This window comes from Mustela putorius, unplaced genomic scaffold (assembly GCF_011764305.1).
Source record: "Mustela putorius furo isolate JIRA1106 unplaced genomic scaffold, ASM1176430v1.1 tig00000129_pilon_pilon_pilon, whole genome shotgun sequence".
Classification (NCBI taxonomy): domain Eukaryota; kingdom Metazoa; phylum Chordata; class Mammalia; order Carnivora; family Mustelidae; genus Mustela; species Mustela putorius.
Genome location: NW_025421290.1, coordinates 36,780,586 through 36,807,144, shown reverse-complemented (window position 1 = coordinate 36,807,144; position 26,559 = coordinate 36,780,586). Strand labels below are relative to the sequence as shown.

Genomic DNA, 26,559 nt, shown 5'->3' with positions numbered 1-26,559 from the left:
AAAATAATGCTTCGCCCACAGGCAAACCACACAGCCAGGCTGGCGAGAACTACGCCTACCAATGATACTCTTCAAGTCTTAGCATCCCTTGCTTGCCAAAGCCCAATCGGCACAATTTCAGATCTGAAAATTCCTCACAAGTGGAAAAGATTATTACTTTAATTCACCAAGATATAAACCCAGGAAGGAATGAACTTACCCCCAATCACCAAATGACCAAGCCAACATGACAAGCGGTGTTCCTTATCCCTAGCTGTTTTCTTTTGGCTGAATCCCAGCCCAGGTGGTTCCACAGAAGCACCAGGTAACTTTAAATAATTCAGATTCTCAGAGGCTGATTCAGGCAAGGCAGGAAGCCACACCTCGTGTCAGGGCTTCCCATGGGCATGTGGGCTTCATAGACCTGCTGCAGGGGGAGGCGGGAGGAAGCTGAAAGTACCAGCAGAATGAGGCCCAGGAGGGAAACCTTTCCAGCAACAGATGGGCACAGTCCAGCTCTGACTCCAGCGTGCAGACAAGATGATCAGAAATAGGCATTGAACAAGAGGCAACCGGCAGGCACATGTCGTGCCTCACGCGGCTGTCGTGGCTTTGAGCAGGAAAGCGCTGCTCACCCCACGTTCCGTACAGACCCTCCTGAAATGCATGTGGACCAGGGGAAGGTATGGGGGCCGACGGAATGGGAATGAAAGCAGCTGAAAGAGCTGTTCTCTAGCGTGGTGAGGAGGGAGAAGAGAGCTGGACCCCAACAAAAGGCAAGGAAGGCGGCTTCTTCAGCCCCTGTTCCTCGCAGGCCTCAGCGCAGCAGGGAGAGGTGCCAGTTATCACAGGGCGATTACACCTTTCTCAGGCAAAGCTTTAGGACCTGACGGGTCCGCCCAGGACTGGTCTCTTCCTCTCGCCCACCTCACTCTCCAGGCCTTCTCTCCCCCTTGCCCTTCAGGATCCTAACAAAATGATCAACAATAGGGGGGAAATGGTAAACCTTTATTCGGAAAAGAGAGCTTAAATGACCACTTAAAACTCCCATTTCATTTCCAAAACAGAAACAAATAAGAAAACAAGAAAAAGATCACCTATAAAACTCCTGCCCTCCGCCATCTTGAGCCGTCTTAAACTGCATTTCCTGGCAGAAGAGAACAGTGATGGGCCACAGTCCTGAAAACCAATAGGACACAGACTTAAGACTATCTCAGGAGGTGCCCGGGGAGAGACGAACAGAATGAGCGATGGGCGGGGTGTGGACAGGTGGGCCTGGGGCTCAGACAGGCACATGCCCAGCACCCAGGATACAGTGTTCAAACATATACACGCACATATAAATTCCCCAGTATCTGGGCATGGAAAGCTTATAACCATGAACACAGCAGCAGAATTCAGGCTGGGTCTTTGGCTTTTTAAAAAAGGGGGAGAGAACCTCTGGCTAACTGTCCCTAATTCCAGCCTCTCTGCCATACCCTTCAGTCCCATTCCGGAGGCCGAGCGGGGCAACAGCAAGGCTAATCTACAAGGACCAGCAGCTACTCTGAGTTGGGGGAGGTATGAGGAGCTGCTGGCCCAGAAGACCCAGGCCACACCCCAGCTATGAAAGATTAAGGCATGCAGGTGATACATGTGGGCAAAGGGCACCCCAAATAGGCCAGGGTGGCCCTGTACTAGGAGGAAAAGCACTGGCAATGAGCAGCTGAGGCCTTGCCGGCCAGAACTAACCCAGCACTGCCACCTCGAATGCTTGGACAGGTTTTGCCCAAGGCTACCTTCTGCAGAGAGGGTCTGGCCTGAGCCACACATCAGACTGTTTTAGGAGAAAATGGACAGGAATAGGGGAAGCAGCGAGGTAAAAAGTGGTGGGAGGAAAGGAACTGTAGAGCTTCTGAGGAGTGCAGAGGAAGGAGAACAAGTCCCTGAGGTCTTGAGTCCCAGCTGAAGTATGGCCGCACAGCCTGCCTGCTCTTACCCCCAGCAGGCCTCCCAGCCCCCCAGTTCTGCGTGGGGCAGAATACAGTAAGACAAGAGTTTCCTGAAGGTACTTTCTTGTCCTTTTAAACCTCAAACTCCCTATTTCAGTCCACTGACCCCACACAGGGCTTCATACTTGCACATCTCTCACAGCGGCCTGGAAAAAGGGAAGAGCCCTCGAGAAAGCATGCCAGGGCTGTGGGAGCTCTGGGTTGGAGGCTCAGAGGCTGCTGGGGCAGGTAGTGCATCCCTGAAGCTGCTGTTACAGGCTATGAGGCCCATTCATTCCCCGCGGCCAGATGAGGAGTATGGCCCGGGTGGCATGACGAACGCCTCATGAGACACAGAGGATAAGAGGGGAGGAGGGCCCACGGCCCTGCCGCTGCCTGCCAACACACAGCTACCAGGTCATGCTCTCGACCTGTGAAGAGGTCGACAGCCCCAGTGTGGAAAGTGGGCTGGTCGGAGGCAGGCATGGCCATACAGAGCAGTCCCCCACTGAGAGGACACATGCACGCTACACACCTCACATGTGTGTGTCTGGCAAGAGGGCTGGGCCCAGAGGTCATGAAAGCGGAAAGAAGACTGGGTTAGAAGATACCATCAAGAAACGGCCTGAAAGCAAATAACCAATGAGATCAATAGCTCCTGCAACCCTGGTAATTAAAAATTAAGGGGGAGCACTGGATACATGGAATGAAAGGGGAGCCCCCCTTCTGCCTCTCCCAGGGCCACTGAGTATGTGGCACAGGATTAGGAAGAGGTTGGGGCAGGGCAGGGACCACAGGCAGAGAACGCGGACGGGCCTGGAGAAAATCTAACCATGCGAAAAGGGAAATGGGGGAAAAGGGGGGAGGGGAGGGGATGTAAGTTTCTCGGATCCAAGTTTCCAGAAGTATGGGGTATTTCCACAGTCTCTGACCCAGTGAGCTCTTCTGGAAGAGAAGCTCTCTTCCCCCGGGAACCCCGTCATGGGGCGGTGACTTCCATCCCAAAGCTGGCCAGCAGGCAGAGGTGGTCTGAAGAGCAGAAGGGGTTGGGCAAGCCGTTGGCAGCCCAGAGAATCTCTTCAGAGAGGAGGGAGAGACGGCCCAGAAGCTTGAGAGTCCCATCTTGATCCAGCCTGCGATCTGGGGCAACAAAGCAGAAGCCAGTGAGAGTGAGAAAGCAGCCAGGGCCACTGCATGGGGGGACTGGGGCCTGTGGGAGCTATGCTTTATGGAGGCTGCATCTCCTTGGCTGCCCCGCCACCCCTTACCTCTCCCAGCTGCCTCTGGCTGAGGCCTCCCTTTCTGAGATACCCTGGGATGTATCATTGAATGGAGCAGGGTGGGTTCCGGGAGACTGTGGCAACCAAAGAATGGGTGCCCAGGCCCAGCATCTATGAAAACTTTGGACTTTCCAAGAAAAGCTGGAAATCCAGGTTTTCTACATAAAATTTGATTTTTTTAAACATAGGGAATCAATTCAAACATTTTAAAAGACATGCTTTAAACAACCAACCAGCCATGAGGCTGGTAGGCTGCCACACTGTGACTGCTGGTAGAGGGTGAAGAAACAAGAAACAGGGTCTCTAACCTAACCAAGTCCCTCACCAAATGGCTGCCACATTCAAAGTCCACTAACTTCCTGGTGCTCTATTTTTACCTCCTAAATAGAGATAAGGCTGGTTCTGCCCACCTCTCTCTGAAGCTGCGAAGATATAAAGGCAGGCGAGTGGCCTAATAAGGGAATTACGATGAGGATGACTGGTGCCAGGTAGATATGAAATCTGCTCTTCGGAGAGTCTGGTCCCAGCAGCCCAAGCCATGTGACCAAATGCCTGACCTTCACCATCAGCTGTTCCCAGGGACTTCTGAGGTGGCTTCTATGAACCCAGGATCCACCAGGCTTACCCGTTCTGTTCCCATTCTCGCAGGACTCAGCTGAGAAGAAGATGTAATCCACTGTCGTTCCAAGACCCAGGGGCATTGTGGTGACCTCTGGGCGGCCATGCTGGGGCAGGAAATGAGTATATACTGAGGTCAGGTGAAGGCAGTGCTGGATGGTGCCTACAGTCCTGCAGGGATGAAGAGGAAGAGATCAGTCAACAAACATTACTGACCTTTTCTCAAAGTCACTTCCTCTATGGGTTTTATAGTTTTTTCAAGGGCCAATCCCAACTAACTCTATCTCAGCAAATTCCTTCCCATGCTAATAAGAGGCAGATGGTCTTAGCTAAAATCAGCCTAGAAATAGACACATTTATACACAGTCCCCTGACCTTCCTCACCCCACCCCCATCCCACTCTCCTCTCATTACCTGGTGAAGTATACCTAATGTACCCTGTCCAGGGGTCAGCAAGTTCTTCTGTGAAGCCTCACCCCCTGAGGAAATGTGCATGGGTTCTTCATCTGCAAGAACCTAGGTGGGTCACCTCTGGCCTCTGCACACCAGCCCTTCCAAAAGCTTAGCACGTATTAGGAGAAGAGAGACCTCAGCAAAATTGCCCCCCAAATCAGCCTGAGGAAAGCCAATGAGAATCTCTCTCATTCACCCAGATGGGGGCTGGAAAGCAGGCTGCAGGGAACCGGAAGGAAGATCACCTGGGGAAGACAGGCTCAGGCTCCAGAGTGTCTTCCTCAAGGACAGACGGGGCCCAGTCAGCAGGTCGCTCTGTAGAAAACCAGAGAGAAGAGATTTTTTTATTCCCAGAGAGTGAAGCAGGGCCAGGACCTTGCACCCTGGGACCCCTCTCAGATCCTTGTTCCAGATTGCTCCAAAAGGGGAAAGGATAAGAGAAGAGGTGATGGGACAAAGAAAACAATGGATCAACTTTGTAGGAAGGCAGACAGAGACCTTGAACACAGACATTTCTTCCTTGCTAAGCAGTTTTTTTTTAATTTTTTAAATTTATTTTCAGCTTAACAGTAACAGTATTCATTGTTTTTGCACCACACCCAGTGCTCCATGCAATCCGTGCCCTCTCCAATACCCACCACCTGGCTCCTCCAACCTCCCACCCACCCCCCCCCGGCCCCTTCAAAACCCTCAGATTGTTTTTCAGAGTCCATGGTCTCTCATGGTTCACCTCCCCTTCCAATTTCCCTCAACTCCCTTCTCCTCTCTAACTCCCCATGTCCTCCATGCTATTTGTTATGCTCCACAAATAAGTGAAGCCATATGATAATTGACTCTCTCTGCTTGACTTATTTCACTCAGCATAATCTCCTCCAGTCCCGTCCATGTTGCTACAAAAGTTGGGTATTCATCCTTTCTCATGGAGGCATAATACTCCATAGTGTATATGGACCACATCTTCCTTATCCATTTGTCCGTTGAAGGGCATCTTGGTTCTTTCCACAGTTTGACAACCGTGGCCATTGCTGCTATAAACATTGGGGTACAGATGGCCCTTTTTTTCACCACATCTGTATCTTTGGGGTAAATACCCAGTAGGGCCCAGCACCTTTTTAAATAGTTTATTTAAATTTATTCTTTAGAAATAAATTTATTTTGTTAGGTAATAGAGTCACATGGTACAAAAATCAAAGTGTAGAGAAAAATATCAGTGAAAAGTCTCCCTCCCATTCCGGGACTCCTGTCACTCAATTTCCCTTTCCAGAAGCAACCAATGTTACCAAATCCCTGGTATATTCCTTCAGAGATTTTCTATCACATACCATCTGCTGTGTATGTATATATGTATGTGTGTAGTATACATACATATGTATGCACACAATGTAATATGTATGTATACATTCTTAAATACACAAAAATAAGTACACACACAAACACACAAAGAAAAAAGATACACAGTATCAGGAAAGAAAGAGGGGATATTATTACAGATCCCACTGACATTAATAAGTGTTATGGACTGAATGTTTGTGTCTCCCCAAAGTACACTGAAATCCCACCCCCCAGTGAAATGGTGGGCCCAGTGAAAGGTGGGCCTTTGGGAGGTAATTAGGTCATGAGGGTGGAGCCTTTGGGCATAGGATTAATGCCCTTACAAGAGGCTTGGATCTCAGAGAGCTCCCTCACCCTCTTTCTGCCCTATGAGGACACAAGAAATTAGCACTCAACAACTCAGAAGAGGGCCCTCACCAGAATTGGACCATTCTGGCACTCTGATCTTAGACTTCCAGCTCCAGAACTGTGAGAAATAAATTTCTGTTGTTTATAAACCATCTAGGCTGTGATATTTTGTTATAATAGCCCAAACCAACTAAGACAACAGGGTAAAAAGGATCAACAAAACTGACAAACCCTTGCTAGACTGACCAAAAAAAAAAAAAAGAAGGCCCAAGTTACTAAGTTACTAAAACTAAGAATGGAAGAAGGGCCACCACTAGCAACCCTACAGAAATTTTTAAATTATGAGAATAATATAAACAACTATATACCAACAAATTTGATAACTTAGATGAAATGAACAAATTTCTAAAAAGATACAGGGGTGCCTGGGTGGCTCAGCAGGTTAAACCCTCTGCCTTTGGCTCAGGTCATGATCCCAGGGTCCTGGGATGGAGCCCCACATCGGGCTCTCTGCTCAGCGAGAAGCCTGCTTCCCCCCCACCCTCTGCCTGCCTCTCTGGCTACTTGTGATCTCTCTCTCTGTCAAATAAATAAATAAAATTAAAAAAATAAAATAAAAAGACACAAACTATGAAAACTGATTTGAGAAAAAATAGACAATCTGAATACTTTAAGCAAGTAAAGAAATTAAATTAATAATTTAAAAAGTTCCCACAGAGAAAAGCCCAGGACTAGATGGCTTTATTGGTTAATTCTGCCAAACATTTAAAGAAGTAGTAATACAGATACTTCATAAACACTTCTAAAAATTAAGATGGGACACTTCTCAACTCATGCTGTGAGGTGTTAATCAAAATTAGACAAAAACATCACAAAGAACACTATAGAATATCCCCTGTGAATGTCCATGCAAAATTCTTCAATGACTATGACATAGTTTATAAGAAATAAATATATATTTGGTCTTGTCCACAGCTCCTGACTCATAGCTCCCAAAACCCTTAGAATTTCTCAAGAGATCAGAGTGATAAAGGTGTCTTTTGTTATATTATGAGGTGACTTTTGGAAATCACCTAAAGATGAGGGCTGGTTACCAGAAGAACCAACCTGCTATTAGAGGGTTGGAAATTTCTGTCCCAGTTCCCTAAACTTCCTGGGAAGGAAGTGGGCTGGAGCTTGACTCACCAATAGCCAATGATTTAATCAACACTGCCTATGTAGCAAAGCCTTCAGAGAGCTTCTGGACTGGTAACTACATGGAGATTTGGGGAGAATGGGGCCTACAGAGAGCATGGAAACTTCCCAAATACATTGTCCTATGCATCTCTTCCATCTGGCTTGTTCCTAAGTTTTATCCTTTTATAATAAACAGGTAATCTAATGAGTAAAATGTTTCTCTCAGTTTTGTGAGCTGTTACAGCAACTTAATTAAACCCAAGGAAGGAAAGACTCATGGGAACCTCTGATTTTTAACAGCCAGTTGGTCAGAAAGTACAGTTAATAACCTGGACTTGTGACTGGAATCTAAAGTCCAAGCGGGAGGTTGCTGGAAGCACAGGGTGGGCTTGTGATTGGTGTCTGAAGTTGGGAAGTGGGGCAAGTCTTACAGGACTGAGCCTTTATTTCACCTGTGCGATCTCTGGGTAGATGGTGTCAGAACTGAATCAAGTATAAACACCCTCCTTCCCCATGTTGAAAATTAAGTCTCAGAACACCAAAACAATGTATCAGCAAACCAAATCCAGCAAAATAAAAAATGATTATATACTATGACCATGTACAATTTATCCTAGGTATGTAAGGCTGGTTTAGCATCTGAAAAATCAATTAATGTAATATAGTATATTACTAGATTACTAATGGATAAAAACCACATGATCGTCTGAACACACACAGAAAAACCATTTGACAAAATTCAACACTGCTTTATGGGGGGAAAAGCAACATTAAAAACTAAACACAGAAGAGAACTTCTTGGGGTGCTTGGGTGGCTCAGTCATTAGGCATCTGCCTTTGGCTCAGGTCAAGATCCCAGGATTCTGGATTGAGCCCTACCATCAGGCTCCTTGCTCAGCAGGAAGCCTGCTTCTCACTCTCCCACTCCTCCTGCTTGTGTTCCCTCTCTTGCTGTCTCTCTCTGTCAAATGAATAAATAAAATCTTTGAAAAGAAGAAGAAGAAGAAAACTTCTCCAACCAGATAAAGAGAATCCACAAAAACCCCAGGGCTCACATCACACTTAATTTACAACACACTTAAAAGCTCTACTCCTAAGATCAGGAACAAAACAAGGATGTCCACTCTCACCACTCAACTTTAGAGAGGCCTAGCCAGGGCAATCATGGAAGAAAAAGAAATAAAAGGCATCCAGATTAGAAGGGAAGAAGTAATGCTCTTCCTGTATGCAAGATGACATGATCTCTTATACAGAAACCGTAAGAAATCCACTAAAAAACTATTAGAATAAATGAGTTCTCAAGACTGCAACATAGAAGATTAATATACAAAAACTGCATTTCTATACACTAGCAGTAAAAATCTAAAAATGAAATTAAGAAAACACAATATCAAAATGAATAAAATAGTAATAAATTTCACAAAAGCCTAAGGCTTACACACTGAAGACTACAAAACATGGAAAGAAATTAAAGATCTAAATAAATGAAAAAAAACACTGATATATATTGATCATAAGATAGTATTACTAAAATGGCAATACCGGGGCGCCTGGGTGGCTCAGTGGGTTAATCCTCTGCCTTCGGCTCAGGTCATGATCTCAGGGTCCTGGGATTGAGTCCCGGATCGGGATCTCTGCTCAGCGGAGAGCCTGTTTCCCCCTCTCTCTCTACCTGCCTCTCTGCCTACTTGTGATCTCTCTCTGTCAAATAAATATTTTTAAAAAATAATAATAAAATGGCAATACCTCCCAAACTGATCTACAGATTTCTAGATCCCTATAAAAAATCCCCCAACTAGCTTCTTTGCAGAAACTGACATGATGATTCTGAAATTCATATAGAAATGAAAGGGACTCAGAATAAACAAAATAATCTTGAAACCCCACCAAGTCATAGGATGTAACTTCTCTATTTCAAACTTATACAAAGCTAAAATAAGACACTGTGGTACTGGCATAAGGATGGACATAAAGTGAATGAAATAGAACTGAGTGTTCAGAAACCTGCAAGGCCATATTCAATTAATGTTTCACAAGGGGAGGGGTGACTGGACAATGACGGCTAATAGATACTGGGTTCCTTTCAGGAGGGATGAAAATGTTCTACAATTAGATTGTGGTGATGTATACTCAATTCTGAATAGAATAAAAGCCAATGGCTTGCACATTTCAAATGGGTATATTTTATGATATATGAATTTCATCACAATAAAGCTTTTTTTTTTTAAAGGGTAAAGGAACGTTATGGACAATTTCATGCCAAATAATTTAATAATTCAGATTAAACAGAATATTCCTTCATATACTTTACATTTTCCCTTTTGATTTTTTTCTTTTTTGTTGGCATTATAAATAGGGTCTTTTTTTTTTATTATCTCTTAACAAGTATATCCTTATTTTTATACACAAAACTATTGTTTTTCTATATATTCATATTATACCAGCTACTTTCCAGAATTATCTCAATGCCTATAATAGCTGTTAGTTGATTCTCTTGGATTACCAGTTACCTAAAAACATGAGCAAGTAATTAGCCCCTCCCCTCCATTTCGTTACTTGTTTACCCACCCACATTTCTGTTTCTGTCCATTGGCTGGCATCTTTGAATACAGCTGAAAAACAAGAGTGGCCATCCTTGTCCTATTCCTGACTTTGACAGGAATGTTACTACAGTGTCTTCTTTAAGCCAGATGCTGATGCGTGGAGCTCAGTAAGTGCTGTGGTTTGGTTTCGGTTTTTAATTTGCAGGCCTGCAGTGGCTTCGCTCTCCTCCTCCTGCCCCTCACATCCATGGCACATTGTTGCCAACATGCACTCTGACAGACCAAGATCATTCTCAAAGATTAGGTGGGTTCCATTACAGACCATGGCGGGAAAGTAAATATCCCAATAAAGCCAGTCAACTGAATTTTGGGGCATTCCCAGTGCATACAAAAGTTATATTTATACCATAATATAGTCTTCTAAGAGTGTAGTAGCATTGTGTCTAAAAAAAAATGTACATACCTTAATGTAAAAATATTTGCTAAAAAATGCTAACCATCACCCGAACTTTCAGCAAGTTGTAGTCTTTTTGCTGGTGGAGGGTCTTGCCTCAGTATGGATGGCTGCTGACTAATGAGGGTGGTGGTCATAAATGGTTTCTCTGTAGCATGTGATAGCATTCTTCCCAGAGAACTTCTTTCAACATTGGCGTCAATCCTCTCATACCCAGATCCTGCCTTATCAACTAAGATTATATAATACTCTAAATCCTTTGGGGGCACCGATGTGGCTCGGTTGAGCTTTGACTTTTGGTTTCAGCTCAGGTCATGATCTCTGGGTCCTGGGAATCCCCACTCAGTGGGGAGTTGGCTTGTCCCTCTCCCCCAACTCCCCACTCATGCTCTCTCTCTAATAAATAAATAAAATCTTAAAAAAAAAAAAGCAACTCCCCATAAGTTCGAGTTTTATTCTAAGATTGCAGCAATTCAGTCCCATCTCCAGGCTCCATGGCTCTTCTAGTTATCTTCCTGTTTCCCCCACATCTCTGTTACATCCTCCACCGAAGTCACGAACCCCTCACAGTCACCCCTGACAGCTGGAATCAACTTCTTCCAAACTCTTGTTAATTAATGTTGGCATCTTCTCAGGAGTCACAGATGTTCTTAGATGCATCTGGAGTAAGGAAGCCTTTCCAGAAGGTTTCAATTCACTCTGCGTAAGGAAGCCTTTCCAGAAGGTTTCAATTCACTCTGCCCAGATCCATCAGAGGAACAACTATCTGCAGAAGCTATAGCCTTACAAAATGTATTTCTTCAATAATAAAACTTGAAAGTCAAAATCCTTCCTTGATCCACGGGCTTCACAATGCATACTATGTTAACAGGCATGCAAACAATGTTAACCTTCTTGAACATGTATATCAGAGTCTTGGGTGACCAGGTGCACTGCCAATAATATTTTGAAAGGAATCTTTTTTTCTGGGCAGTAGGTTTCAACAGTGGGCTTAAAATATTTAGTATATCATGTTGTAAACAGATGTGCCCTCAGCCAGGCTTTGCTGCTCCACTGAGAGAGTATAGGCAGCTCATAGCTTTAGCATAATTCTGAAGGGCCCTAGGATTTTTGGAATGGTGAATGAGCACTGGCTTCAACTTAAAGTCACCAGCTGTGTTAGCCCCTAACAAGAGAGTCAGCCTATCCTTTGAAGCTTTGAAGCCAGGCATTGATTTCTCCTCTCTAGCTATGAAAGTCCCAGACAGCATGTTCCTTCAAAAGATGGCTGTTCTGTCTACACTGAAAATCCATTAAGTGTAGCCACCTTCATTCATTATTTTCACTGGATCTTCTGGATAACTTGCTGCTTCACCTTGGACTTTGACGTTATGGAGATGGCCTCTTTCCCTAAACACTATGAACCAACCCCTCAAACTTCAGGCTTTTCTTCTGCACTTCCCTCACCTCTAAGGCTTCCCAGAATTGAAGAGAGTTAGGGCCTTGCTCTGGACTAGGCTTTGGCTTAAGGAAGTGTGGCTAAACTGATCTTCCAGCCAGACCACCAAACTTTCTCCATATCAGCAGTAAGGCTGCTTTGCTTTCTTATCATTCATGTGATCACCGGAGTAGCACTTTTCATTTCTTTCAAGAACTTTTTCTTTGCATTCACAGCTTGGCTCACTGTTTAGGACAGGAAGCCTAGCTATTGCCTGTCTCACTAAGCTTAATCATTTCTAGCTTTTGATTTAGTGGGAGAGATGCGACTCTTCCTTTCACTTGAACGCTTAGAGGCCATTGTAGGGTTACTAATTGGCCTAACTTCAATATTGTTTTGTCTCAGGGAACAGGGAGGCCTAAGAAGAGGGTGAGAGAAAGACAGGGGAATGGCTGGTCGGTGGAGCCATCAGAACACACGAAACATTTGATGATTAAGTTTGCCGTCTTACATGGGTGTGGCTCATGACACTCCAAAACAATTCTTATAATAATATCAAAGATCACCAATCACCATAACAGATATAATAATAATGAAAGAGTAGGAAATATCACAAGAATAATCAAAATGTGACAGATACAAAGTGAACAAACGGTGTTGGAAAAATTGCGCTAATAGACTTGCTTACTGTAAGGTTGCCACAAACCTTCAATTTGTAAAAAATATAATGTCTGCAAAGCACAATAAAGTGAACCACAATAAAACATGGTATTCCTGTATCTAGTTTTTCCTTAATTTAAGGGTAGGGGGGTCTTTTAAAAAGAATCTAGAATAGATGTTGATTTTATAACAGTCTCTTGGACATCTATAGGATGCACTTTGTATATCTTAATAGATTTCATATATATTAGTATGTTAAGTTACATGAGTAGAATTCCCAATATTAAACAATCTTTGTATTTCTGATATACTCCATTTGGTCATGATTTACTGCTCTTTCAATGTGCTGCTAGATTGTTTCCTGATCTTCTATTTAAATTTTTTTGCATCAGTATTCATAAGTGGAGAATTTTAGTGTTGATAGTTTTTTCTGTATAACTGTTGTCAGGTATCAGGGTCAAAATACTTGTTGCATAAAAATAATCAGCTCCTTTCTTCTTCTGTGCACTGTAATAATTTAAGTAGTAATGAAATTACAAGTTCTTTGAAGGTTTGATGACATTCTCCAAACAGTCTGAGTCTGGTGTTTTTGTAGGACTACATAGCTGAGAACTTTATGTATTTCTTCCTTACTTGGATTATGTCTCTCCTCTGTAACCAACTTTACTAAAATACATTTTCTAAAATTAATATATGCCATCTCAATTTCACTCAGGTGGGAAAAGAATCCCCTTATAATCCTATTAATTATTCTGCATCTGGATACATTCCCTTGTTCCTTCCCTGCCCTTCAAAATAGCTTAGATAAAGGGTCTAACTAATTGACAGCTGTTTTTTTGCCCAGTAATTTACTTACTTTTACCTTATCTATTCATGTAATTCTGTGATTCTAAATATTCCACTAAACTTTTCGCTGAACAGTTTTAATTATATCCCACAAATACATGGTACTTTCATTATTATTATTTTCTAGATATTCTGCAATTTTAGCTTAAATTTCACCTTTGACTCAAAAGTTGTTTGAAGTTTTCTAGCTAACTAGATGATAATGTTTTCTTTTTTGTTTCTAATTTCTATTTTTACTGCATGTGTAATCAAAGAAAGGCTGTATAACTTCTATTGTTTGAGATTTATGGAGTTTTTTTTTTTGGTGGTCTAATTCTTAAGAATTTCCTATGAATATGTCTTTCCTCTGCTTTCAGTATTCAGAGTTTGATATGCATCAATCAGATTTACCATATACACATTATTACAGTCTTCCATATTCTTAGTGATCTTTTTTCTACTTGATCTGTTGTAGGCTAAGACAGAAGAATTAAAACCCTTTACTGTTAGTTACTTTCTGAATACTGTTCGTTGTTATGCCTGCACTTTCACTTGATGGTTGTTGATGTAATGTTATTGGAAGCTTAAATATTTATAATGCTAATATCTTCGTTTTGAGTTGTGTTTTTTACATTATGATACACAAGAAAAATCTCAGTGAGCAGCAGGATACTAAACACGCGGTTTCCCTCAACACGCGGTTCTGTCCAAGCCGCACTGTGTACAAACAGCACTGTTCTAGCAGTCACACACATGCCCCACCAGACCAGATGAGCACATGGGCCATAGCTGCCTCTACCAGAGCTGCGGTCAAACAAGCAAGCTCTTCTGCAAGTACTTGGGAAGAGGATAAATTGTATTCTGGCACAGGCCAGTGGAGAAGCTTGATTCAGAACTTTCCTGGTTAGACAACGGATCAGACAGCTTTTGGTCTGTGGCCATCTGGTCAGTTTGTAAATAGTGGTTACAAAAATCGTCTATTAGCCATCGGTTTTTCTATAATGTACTTTATTGGGCACATGGTTTTTTGGTTATTTGTTAAAACACCTGAAGGTCCAGAGTTGATGGAAACAGGCAAGTGGTCATTAGAAAGAAAATCAGTAACCCTCTTTCAGGATCTTTAAGACGATACTGGAAAGAAGAAATCATTAGTAATTGAAAATATTTTTAAGAAGGGGACTTAAAATTTGGATTCTGTTCTTACGAAATATTCCCCCACAAAGGGAGTTGGGGAGAGTGAGAATCACGATGTTTTTATTGCACAACCCGGGCAATGCAGAGTTCTCTGCTCAATGCAATATCAGCCATCATGACCTAGCACTGCAGCTCCTTTTGCACCTCACATGCTGCCTGTTAAATCAGTGTCACGGTCAAGTTGGAAAGTTCTGATGTGCACTGGTAGGCTGCATGACTCTAGTATTAGACTGGAAATATTATTTGTTACCACATCTAAATACATCTTCTAGAAAGAAAGATCACATATGGTCTTATTGCACTTAAGTCTTTCTACTCATGTTCTAAAAATGGTGGCACATTTTTACATCTCGAGTCTTTAAAAGACATTCATGAGATAAACACTTTTCCAAAGAAGACATACAGATGGCCAACAAAAACATGGAAAGATGCTCAATATCACTAATCATCAGGGAAACAAAAATCAAAGCCACAATGAGATATCACTTCATATCAGAATGTAGTCAGAATGGCTAGTATCAAAAAGACAAGAACAAGTGTTGAAAACAATGTGGAGAAAAGGGAACCTTTGTGCACTGTGCAGTGGTGGGTTGCATGACTCTAGTATTAGACTGGAAATATTATTTGCTAACACATCTTCTAGATAAGAGACCACATATTATGATCTCCTTATTACACTTAAGACTTTCTATTCATGGTGGGAATATAAACCAGTAACTGTGGAAAACAGTATGAAAGGTCCTCAAAAAATTAAAAATAGAAATACCATATGACCTAGTAATTCCACTTCTGGATAATTACCCAAAGAAAATAAAAACACAATTTCAGAAAGATACAAGCACCCCAATGTTTACTGGAGCCTCATTTACATTAGCCCAGATATGGAAGCAGCCCTAGGGTCCATCAACAGATGAATGGATGAAGAACATAGAATGTACGTACACACACACACACACACACACACACACACGGAATATTACTCAGCCATAAAAAAGAATGAAATCTTGCCATTTGTGACAACATAGGTGGACCTAGAGGGCACTATGAGTGAAATAACTTAGAGAAAGACAAATACCATATGATTTCATTTGCATGTGAAATCTAAAAATCAAAACAAAGAACAAAATAGAAACAGACTCATAAATACAGAGAACAAATCAGTGGTTGATGGAGGGGAGGAGGTAAAGGAGAGGCAAAATAGGTGAAGGAGATTAAGAGGTACAAAATTCCAGTTATAAAGTAAGTAAATCATAGGTATGAAAAATGCAACACAGGGAACAGAGTAATACTGTAATAATTTTGTACAGTGATAGATGGTAACTACACTTATGGTGGATCAGTGTGTTTACCCAAATTTAATCTCAATTTTGAAAATACTGCTAATTATTTTGCACTGCTAGTGAATTGGATATTTTCCCCCTACATAATGATTCTACTTACAAAGTGATCATCAGTATATGTTTTAAAGTTTTCATTTTGTATTAAATTGAAATGCTTGTTTTATGTTTCAAGTACAATACTGTTTTGGTTTGGTTTTTAATAATGTATTCTTCTTAACATGAAATGTGGGGTCCTACTACTGTCTTAACTTTAGGATTTTGTAATTCTAAAGCACTAAGTCACTGCTTCCCTGCCTGAGTCCACTTAATACCAGCAGCTCTCTCAGTTCCTGGAGCATGGTAGCTGCTTCACACATGGGGGTCATTACCATAATCGCTATTGCTAGAGCTACATAACAGATTTAACTTCACAATAAAAAAATAATAATAAAGCCACTGAAATGTTTGCTTTGTGCAAAATGCCAATTCAAACTAAATTCCTACAAGAAAAAATAAATTAATTGCTTATCATCAGGCCTTCTAATACAGTCATGGCTTGGTTATTTTAGGTTGTTCTCACAGTTTGGTCAACAAGAGCTTTTGGTTGAGTATGAAATCTTGAATCATACCTTCCTTCCGTGAAGCCTTGTTCTCTTGTCTTCTAGAGTTGAATGATAATGTTAAGAAGTCTGAAGCCAACCTGGTTATTTTTACCCTTAAGAGCAGCCCAATCTTTTTGGTTCAACTGCCCAAAGGATTCTTTTGTCTCTGGCTTCTAGTAACTTCAGTAAGATATCTTATTGTTGATTCTCCTATGTCATTTACTACTGAAACATGGTACTTTATCTCAATTTGAAGACTCAAATCTTTTAACTTAGGGAAAATTTTTCCTTGAATCATACCTTTACGCATTTCTTTTGTGCCATTATATTGGTTTTCTTCTCTGTGAACTCCAACTTTGTGTATGTTAAGAGTCTCCTGATCTTCCACTACTATCATTTCTAATCCCTGTTATCTTTTACGTCCTTTTTATCTTGCTTTTTCTTTCATGGCTTCTGTCTCTTGGTCCGTCTTCAGCAGTCTCTATTCCCATTCCTTCTTATGCTGTACCAATTTTGTCTTCATTTTATGTGATTTTTAAACTTTTTATTTTTTCCTGGCTCTGCAGCTTCCATTTCAACTTCTGATGTCCTGCAATGTCTGAACTTATTTTATAAAGGCAATTATTTTTGTACTCTTATTTTAAAAAGGCAATTGCTTCACTTTTTTATTCATGGGAAAATAATCATAATCTTTCATATGCTACATGACAACAATTTTTATCTTTGAGGTAAGCGTTCTTTATCTGTCTTTTGTTTTTCCTGTTCCTTCTGCTTTCTTTCTTGCAATATTCTAGCACAGCTCTCGTGCTGGTTCCTTTTAAGCACCCTGGCTTTGAATTACTTGAGATTTTTCTGTACCAGCTATCTGCACAGCTTCTCTGAGGGAAGAACTGGGTATGCATTCCAAGTAACAGGAATATTCCTGATGACACAGGGTTGTATATGAGTCCTTTTAATCTTTACTTCTCCCCAGCCAAAAGCGATATGCAGCTCTGTAAGTATCTCATCGCCCCTCCTGCCACTCAGACTACTTAATGCAAATAGGGCTTGATTCCTTATCAGGCTTTTCTCCAGTGCCTATTAAGACCAAAGCAGGTTCAGAGAATCTCCTATCACAACCTGTGCATACTACTCTTGCTGATGAAATAAGCAAGAATTTTTAAATTTTGTGCCTCAAGGTACACTCCGCACTTTGGAGAAATGTGCTGCGCTGGGTCTTTGTTGAGATCAACACAGCCCCCAGATACGTCCTTCCATACTTCCGCCAGCACACCTGCACATCCTCCAGTGCTTCCTGCAGCCATTCTACCTACACCATGATCCACAGTTTCAGATACATTCAAGTCTCCTAGTTTTCTCAAAGATGGAGTTTGCATTGCTTTTTTCCAATCCTTGTTGCTCTGGAATGGTTTCAGAGACAAGAAGGGGAAAATGTCAAGCATACTCTGCCATGTTCAATCTGGGAGTTCTCAGTAGGAGTAACTTTTTATCACCAGCAGGACCACTGTCACCTTACAACTTTCAAACCCTATCATGTGCATCTCCCCTATCTGCTGTACACACATTGGCCACTAGCTACTTAAGCCTAAAAAGGTTCCATGGCTCATTCAAGGTCTCAGACATGACTGGAGCTCAAGTCTCCTGACTCCTGGTCCATGTTCTCACTATGCCACACGTCTAGGCCTGCAGAACTCCACTGACCTTCCTTCTAAGCATGCTTATTACCAGAAGCTGACCTTGAGAATTATACCTACAAAAAGACTAAGAACCCACGTAACTGGCAAATATCAGGGGGAAGGAGGAAAGAAGGCCGAGAAAATAAGCTTAGTGTCCATTACCTGGCTTAGTATCTGTCACTCCTTCCATAAGAACCAGTCCGACTGGTCGCTGACAGGCAATGTCGCAGAAACGGAATTGCAGCAGAAAGTCTCGGCTATACTTCAGTCTCTCTGCAAACCAGGAAAAGCCACACAGTGAGAGAAAGGAAGAGAAGCCACGTGCTGAAGCAGCCTTAATACCAAGAAGCTTCCAGTATAGGGACACAGAGGAAGCCTGGCTCCGAGGACCAGCTGATTTTCCAACAGATAGGATTTAAAGTTGTTCATTTCACTGGGAGGTCACGAGGAGGGCAGTGGGAAAAACAAAGGAACTTGCTAAGAGAATTGAGGGAATTACATTTTCTCTTGTCACTGAAATACCAGCTTTCTCCCAAAATGGGCACAGAGGCACAGCCAACCAAGAATGTGGCACAGGCTCACCTGCTCTCTTGGGGTGACAGGAGGAGAAATACTGACAGTGGTCAGTGACGCCCAGGGAGCTGGGCCAGAGTGGAGCCTGCAGCTTCCTCTGGTAAAGCTGATGGGAAAAGTCTTCCTGTCCAGACACCTAGAAGGAAAGAGCAGGTGGGAATGATGATACCAAGATGGAAAAAGAAAATAGTCCATGATTTGGGACATGCAGATACACACACACTCACACACTATATACATAATATAAGCAAAACATGTCAGTTTCAGGGAAGTTGCTAAAAATAAGATGCTAATTAAAACTTATTTTTAAAAAACCAGAAGCACTGAAATGTCCATGAAGCAGAAAGGAGCTCTAAGAAGATAAGGTATGTGAGTCAAAGGAATAGAACTGTATGAACATATGGTCCCCTGAATTTCACCTCAGAAAAATCTACATGAGTCTCCACAGGGTGTATCAACTTTCAGGGGCTTTAATTTGCAGTGGGGAAAAAGTTTTATCTCGATCTTTGGATCTTCTGGATCAAGGTCTAGCATCTTAAGTCCATCATGAGGAAACCGTAGGGTTAAACCAAATGGGAAATGCACCAAGCATTTTACCGTATCTACGTCACCATCCTTGGTAAAAGCCAATGAGCAGCCTGGGAACGGACAGAATGTAGCAGGGAAACATCGGGTAACATCAGTCATCTGCATAGCTCTACCCTGTGTAGCAAAACTCCCTTTATGTCATCGAACAACAACAAATATGTTAATGCCAGCTATGTGCAAGACACTAGCTGAGTCTTAGGGAGAGCACAGCGATAGAAACAATCGATCTGCACTTGAAGGACAGACATTTTCAATATGCCTTCTCAAGTAAAACAGACCGAAGATTTAATGGTCACTTTCTAGCTGTGTAACTTTGGGCAAGTTACTTAACCCCAGGGTTCAATATCCTCCACTATAAAATGGGATAATAATATAAAGTGGGATAATAATAATCACCTACAATTAAGAATCTTGATAATAACAACTGATGGCTGACTGCTTCCTTTGAAGCAGGAACCAGAAAATACTTTACCATGCATTCTTGTATTTGATCTGCCAAATAACAACAAAAAACCCCCTTCTGAAATGGGTCCCATTTTATCCCTAGTATATAGATGAGGCACATGGGGCTTAAGGAAGTTAAGTAACTTGCACAAGGTAGCAGAGCAGGGACTGGAACTTAGGACTGGCTGGCTCTTAATCATTATGCCTAATGGTGCTGATCACATGGTAGGCACTTAGTAAATTCTTTTTCCCATTCTCTGAGCTCCTTGATTATAGCGCTTTCTGGCAGGATAAGACCTTTCTCTGCACACATGGGAACCAGGACATTGCTGGCACTTGAGTAACCTTATTAAAATAAAAGCCCAGAGTGCTCAACAATAACACAGCCATTTCTGTGTCCTTTCGTCACTGCGCCTTGCCACAAGTTAAGTGATAAGATGGACAGCAGTGGCCAAACAGAAGAACAGGGAGATTAAGTGACATATAAAGAAATCACTACAAGCTGAATGTCCATCAGCAGTGCTAAATGGAATAAAACTACGAGATATGTATGCTATCAACATTCAGCAGTTAAAAGGAATGAGATAGATCCATATATACATTGAGCGAAAATGAACAAGCTACAGAACGAAACATACAGTAATGGGTTTACAAACACACAGACAGTAGATCATATATCAGCTCTCAGAAGCAATCACAGCACAGTATTGGAGGGGAAAGGCTCTGGGATCCTGATTCCACCACTAGCTACCTGCATGGCCTAGAGCCAGTAAACCGCCAAACTTCTCTACACCTTAGTTTCCTCACTTAAAAAATGAAAACGATGATAGAAATTGTGAAAGTTGAGTGAGCTAATTTAAGTAAAGTGCTTAAAATAGCACCGGGAACCCAGTAAGTGCCTAATAAGTGTAAATTATAATTACAATATCACAGGAACTTAGATATCACTGTAAATGCACACAGAATATTCTGGAACACCACCACCAAACTTCAAACAATTACTACTTCACTCTAAAGGGAAAGGTAAGGAATGTAGGTGATAAAGGGGGTTTGGTCTTATTTTACAATGTCTGAATTCTTGCAAGGATGCACTTCTGTATTACTCACGAACTAAAAATTAATGATAAAAACTAAAAGAATTCCCAGATGCCAAAGGCACCCAGGAATTTCTAGCTTCCAGACTTGCATACACACTATTCAACAGAACAGGAAAAAGCCAGAGGGAGCCAGAAAAGGTGTAGCTGAGGTCACTGCCACAGAACTTGCCAACACCTGACTCTCTCTCTTGGCCATTCCCATCCCCCCACCTCACTCTCCAGTGGCCTCTCCCGTTTCACCTTCCAGGCTGGCATCCCATGGTACTGGAGCTCTCCGTCCCTGATGAAGTTGTAGAGAGGTGAATCAGGAACAGAATTCAGGTCCCCACACAAGATGATGGGGCAATGGCTGCCATCAGACAACCTGGCTACTTTGTCCACTTCGGCCAAGAGAATGGCCATCTGGGCCAGCTTGACATCACCCCGGCGTGGGTTGTATAAGACATGGGTATTTGCCACACAGAGGGGGGCCACCGAGACTTGCCCCAGGCCTTCTGGGACTAGTGGCTGCAGCAGCAACACTAAGCCCACGTTGTCCCGATTGAGGAGCTCCAAGCCAGGCCGGAAGTACTCCACGGGGCTGGCACAGAGCAGACGGAATCTTGTGGGCTTGTAGCAGACAGCACAGCCATCTGTCTTACACCCGGTCCTCCTCTTGTAGAAACAGGTAAAACCTGCAAGGAACACCCGGCCAAGAACATGGGTCAGGGACCTCCAAGCCTGAATCCCTCCAACCAGTGGCAGTAGCCGGGGTGTGTGTGCCTATGGCACTGCTCCTGTCCTGCTGCTCCATAAGGGGGTTCCTGTCCTTGCCAACTCCTTGACTCTGCAGAGGTTCCCTTACAGTTATAACCAGATGACGGAGTGGCTAAAGGGGAAGGAGGACAGAAGGGCATGAAGCAGTATCACTGGATAGAAAAATCATGGATTCTAGAGTCAGACAAATTAGAGTCCTAGCTCCACAACCTACTAACTTTGTAGCATGGGTGACCTTGAGCAAGTCACACACATTTTCAGAACCTCAGTCTCCTCACTATAAAAATGGGGATAACAGTAACTCAGCCCCACAAGGTGGGTTACTTCAAGGATTAAATGGCACTCAATGTCAGAACTGCCTTAAAACTGCAGAACTCATTCTTTCTCTCACCCATACAGAGGAGCTAGTGCACAGGTGAGACTGAGGATTTACTGAGGCAAAAGAAAAAGCTGGTGCCTTCCGGAGAGAGCAGACAGGGCCAGAGGAAGCAAGACTGGTGAGCATGCCAGGGAGCTGCATTACCCATCATTCGCAGAGAAGGCTCCAGCTGCTCCCAGTAATGATCTTCTTGGACTTCCTGGAGACACAGGATCTGGGAGATTGACAAGGAAACCAATCACTACAGAGTACCAAGAGTGCTGGAAAGTGACTCCCACCCAAGGAGGAGGCACTGAGGCCAGGTGGGAAGCTGCTGCTTGTCTCAGGCAGGGTCACACTGAAATTTCCCCCATGGCCGATTCTTCCCAGACAGCCACCACCAGCAAGGACAGGCCCAGTAATCTCATGCTGGAATTCCTGCATGAGATTCGCAAAGCGATAGTTCCAATTGAGGATGTCCGGGTGGCAATGCATGTAGAGCCCAGAGTTAAGTTGATTAGGCTAGATGCCCGAGTTGGATTTTCCCGCTTCTTGAATCCCTCGAGTCTCCCTCCCTGCATAATGGTGCTGGAAATTGTGTACCCCGAGAGTCTTCTCAGCACCTGCCCAAAACTCAATTTACTCCAGGCAGGAAAGCTCCAGCCCTAGGCAAAACACCAATCCTAAAAAAACTATGGGGTTGAACTCATTTTCTAAGAGCACTGGGAAACAGCCCAGGTTCAAAGCAAATACAAGATGGCACTTCCTCCCCTCTTCACTCACATCCGGGTCCCAGTGCTGGAATTCCTGCATGAGATTCGCAAAGCGATAGTTCCAATTGAGGATGTCCGGGTGGCAATGCATGTAGAGCTCTGAGCTCTGCTGCATCAGGTCCTGGGCCAGGATGTTATAGGACATCACAGTGAACTGGAACTGAGGGCCATCCCCTGCCTCCAGGCCCTGAGCATCTGGCTGAGCGGAGAAATCCTCCCATTCTCGCCACAAGATTTCTGCAAAGGGGTCGGAAAGAAGAGGTCCACAACAAGTATGTTATCCTCAGGTCCCACCATCTCCACTCCTGAGTCAGAGCTACTGTGCCTCAGGTTCCTTTTTTTATCTTCCCTACCACCCATCCTTCTCTATGGCTATTTGAGCAGCGCTCATAAGACATTTTCAGACTAGATAATAAGCTCCACGAAGCCAGAGACAATCTTGGCCTGTTCACCAATGTCCCTAGCATGATACCTGGCACCTGGTACATGGTCAATAATTCTAGGCTGACAGTTTCTCACTTTGGTAAGTCTATGGGTCTCTGGAGAATCACAGATCAATGTGCTTCACAATCACCTGAGGTTAAAGACATTACTAGAGTAATCTCAGCCTTGAGTGTTTCCTAACCTTTAAATTCAAAAAAGCCTGTGGGGCTATAAACCACATGTCCCCATCTCTCCTAGAGCCTGTGGGAGCTGCAAAGTGGATTTCAAACCTATTTGAGCCACAGAACTCATTCTTCAAATATTAATGGAAGCCAAATATATATAACATAGATAAAACCAGAAGATAAAATTCTGGTTGAGGCAGGGTGTGGAGGCTCTGAGATCTTTCCACCACAATTGCTAGAGAGTGGAGAATCAGAACGAGGGTGTGCTTTCAGTTCTGCCTCTACTTAGCTGTGTGACTTCAGGCCTGTCTTGCCACCTCTCTGCACCATGGCTATTTCATCATCTATTTCAAAAAACCATGGGGCTGGATGAGACAATCTCTAAGGCCCCTCGAGATCTGATACTGTAAGATTCTCACAAAAACAGAATGCAACAGAGCTCCCTGTCAGAGAATCTTCTCTTTAGCAGAGGCTCTGCTCACACTGGAGACAAGCTGTTGCCCAGGCTCACTCAGTCAGTTGTCAGACTCACCATGATACGGGATTTCCATTGGGGGAGGTTGCAACTGCCCCAGGCCATCAAAAGGCCAGATGGGAGCCTCTTCCTGGGGCAAAGGCTCAGGTGCTATGCTCCAGGCCACCACTGCAGGGTCCTCTTCCCACTGCTCTGCAGCCAGGGCACCCATTGGGAGGACAGCACAGTCTGCATATTGGGGGCCGGTCTGCATGGGGACAGCCGCCCACATTGGGCCCTCGACCTCTGGCAGTGGCTCCTCTCCTAGCACCTCGGGGAAAGGCTCCTCCAGGTTCTCTGCTGCCCGCAGGTCACTCAGCTGCCTGCTGGACCACTTGTCCTCTGAAGCAGCATCCTGTTCTCCAGGATTATCCATCAGGAGCGCCAGGCTGCTCTGGGCTAGTCCCTTATCTACAAGGGGACCCTCACTCGAAGTTGAGAGCACCTGGCTCGACCCTTCTTCTCGCCACTGCTGTAGCAGGCCCTCACACTCCTCCTGGTCGGGCCCCCGAGGGGCCATGGCAAAGTCGCCCTCTACCTGGGTGGACGAGCTCTTCGCCAGGAGGGCATTTTTTCGACATGTGAAGAAAGCATCTAAGAAGCAAGCCAAAATACTGTGTTATAAGATGACAACATGCCCCAAACCATACTCTTCTCCCAACTAAAAGGAAAGTCCCATACAAACAAGAATCATGTGCACCTTGCCCATTGTTTACCATCACCGAGCCTGCCCATTTTAGGGCCCAGAACACCATTATCATTAGCATAAAGTGCTTTATGTGCCAGGTGCTATTCTAAGTGCTTTATAAGTATAAACTAATTTGTATGGTAGTGATCTGATATATATTCAGTGCATGAATGAAAGAATGCTGTCCCACATAATCTAGGATGGAGATGGTCATATATAACCACCACCACCCCCTTCTGTCTAGAGGTCATGACTCCTATTGAGCATCAACTCTCTGGTTCTAAGGGTCACATTACATTGGAACCAGCACTTGACCCTGAATCAGAACTGTGGGTTATGACCTAGCACTGAAACTAACAAACCATGTGACCTTGGACAAAGCCCCTGGTGAGATGGACTCACTCTTGACTGTAAAGGCGGAAAAGGGAAAGTTTGAACAACATAATCTCCAAGAACCTTTCTAGTTCTATAAATCCTCTAATCTATGAATACATTCCAAAAGAAAATGTCCTGTGGGCACCTGGGTGGCTCAGTGGGTTAAAGCCTCTGCCTTCCGCTCATGTCATGATCCCAGGGTCCTGGGATCGAGCCCCGTATCAGGCTCTCTGCTCAGCAGGGAGCCTGCTTCCTCCTCTCTCTCTCTCTCTGCCTGCTTCTTTGCCTACTTGTGATCTCTGTCTGTCAAATAAATAAAATCTTTTTAAAAAAAATCTTTAAAAAGAGAAAATGTCCTGAAGTAGACAAAAAGGGTGTCTCAAAATGTACACAATTTATTTCTTAGCAAAGGCCCTAGTTCTTTTTCTCAAAGCTATATATTCTATTCATAAATCTTCACAACTTCATTATCAGCCTTCCCATTCCATAAAACACCAGAGGCTATAAATCGGAAGGTGCCAACGAGTGACAGTAAGAGACAGCTGTCATCTCTTTGCTACAGCAGCAACAAATGACAGCCAACAGGCAAGACAGCAAGTGGGAAAACTCTAAACTTGGAGGCCCCCAAACTCCAAGCACAGTCTTTTGGTTTTGGTGCAAGCAAACACCCACACTCACTAAATCACTTATTTACAGCACGGGACAAGTGACAAGCTCACCCTCAATCACCAGAGACTCATTTTATCAGCTCTGTTTTTTCAAAAGGCAAGAAAAGTATCCAAATGGTTCAAATGTTGAAAGATATTATCTTATTGATAGTGTACGTGGATCTATAGTCTATGTCCCTCTCAGCCAGTGGTTTTCAACAAGGGGTGATTTTGCCCTCAGGGGACATATGGTATTATCTGGAAACAGTGGTTGTCAAAACTGCAGGGATGCTGCTGGCATCTAGAGGTTAATGGAAAAGGATACTGCTGGACATCCTACAGTGCAGAGGACAGCCCCACAACAAATTATCTAGGCCCGAATGTCGATAATGCTGAGATGGGGAAACCCCGCTTTACACGGATGAACTGTGTTGCTGGCTTTAATCTCAGGGATTTGCTAATTCCCTGTCCCTTGAAACATCTTCTGCATACCAGATGGCAGAGGCTCTCTGGTTGACAAGTGTGAGGGTCCTTGGTTTCAAATTTAGGAGAATTCTGGTGGTGGCAGCGGCTGGTTTTTCAACAGAATTGTTTTATAGGAAGTAACGACGGGAGGGAGGGAAAGAAAGAAACCCTTATGTAAAAACCAAATACACCAAGTTTTTAAAAAGTGGTACTACTTTAATGGGGGAGGGAGGGAAGTGGTCCCTCCTCTGAGATCTCTAAAGGCTGACCGCAGGCCTAGAAAACTGTGGACTAGTATATGTCACTGAGGCTACCATGGTGGACATCGGAAGAGCTCCAGAAATGACAGCATGGATAAAGGAATATGCTTTAATTCTCTGAAAGCAATTACTTCCGTGGAGTTTCTCATCCTGAATCAAGTGCCTGCTATATTCAGGGCCGTGTGCTAGCACTGGAGATACAGTAGCAAAACAGACATGGCCCTGCCCTCCTGGAGGTTGCATTCCAGCAGCAGACACACAAATAACTAGATAAATGGATCTACACACACGTGTAAAGGTCTAGAAAGGAAAAACACAGAATGCAGTTGACTGCTTATTTCCAAGAGAGTAGCTCTTGGTCTGTCCCGGCCTCTAAATTGCCAGAGAACATTTTGGGAGTTCTGTGGAAAGTGATGGTGTCCTAAGAACCTCGGGAATTTCAAAGACCAGGAATGGCAGCGCAGGCAGATCATGAAAAAGTGAAAGAATAGCTCCCTTCGGGGCGCCTGCATGGCTCTGTGGGTTAAAGCCTCTGCCTTCGGCTCGGGTCATGATCCCAGAGTCCTG

The 26,559-nt window shown here is 43.5% G+C and overlaps 1 protein-coding gene across 4 annotated transcripts in view; it reads right to left on the bottom strand.

Annotated features, from left to right (window-relative positions):
* Window positions 1-966: 966 nt before the first annotated feature.
* ANGEL1 (angel homolog 1) overlaps window positions 967-26,559 on the bottom strand; it is a 39,383-nt gene continuing 13,790 nt past the window's right edge. For 3 of the 4 annotated variants that reach the window (XM_004739191.3, XM_004739190.3, XM_045071949.1), the window contains 9 exons: window positions 23,576-24,151; window positions 22,446-22,672; window positions 21,828-21,897; window positions 20,789-21,222; window positions 18,429-18,555; window positions 18,009-18,119; window positions 4,546-4,615; window positions 3,855-4,018; window positions 967-3,089 (listed from right to left, as the gene is read on the bottom strand). In XM_004739191.3, coding sequence (XP_004739248.1) covers window positions 2,929-3,089; window positions 3,855-4,018; window positions 4,546-4,615; window positions 18,009-18,119; window positions 18,429-18,555; window positions 20,789-21,222; window positions 21,828-21,897; window positions 22,446-22,672; window positions 23,576-24,151 — 1,940 coding nt within the window. In that variant the 3' untranslated portion in view covers window positions 967-2,928. The remainder of the gene's footprint in view (window positions 3,090-3,854; window positions 4,019-4,545; window positions 4,616-18,008; window positions 18,120-18,428; window positions 18,556-20,788; window positions 21,223-21,827; window positions 21,898-22,445; window positions 22,673-23,575; window positions 24,152-26,559) is intronic. The other variant, XM_045071956.1, reaches the window with a different exon arrangement.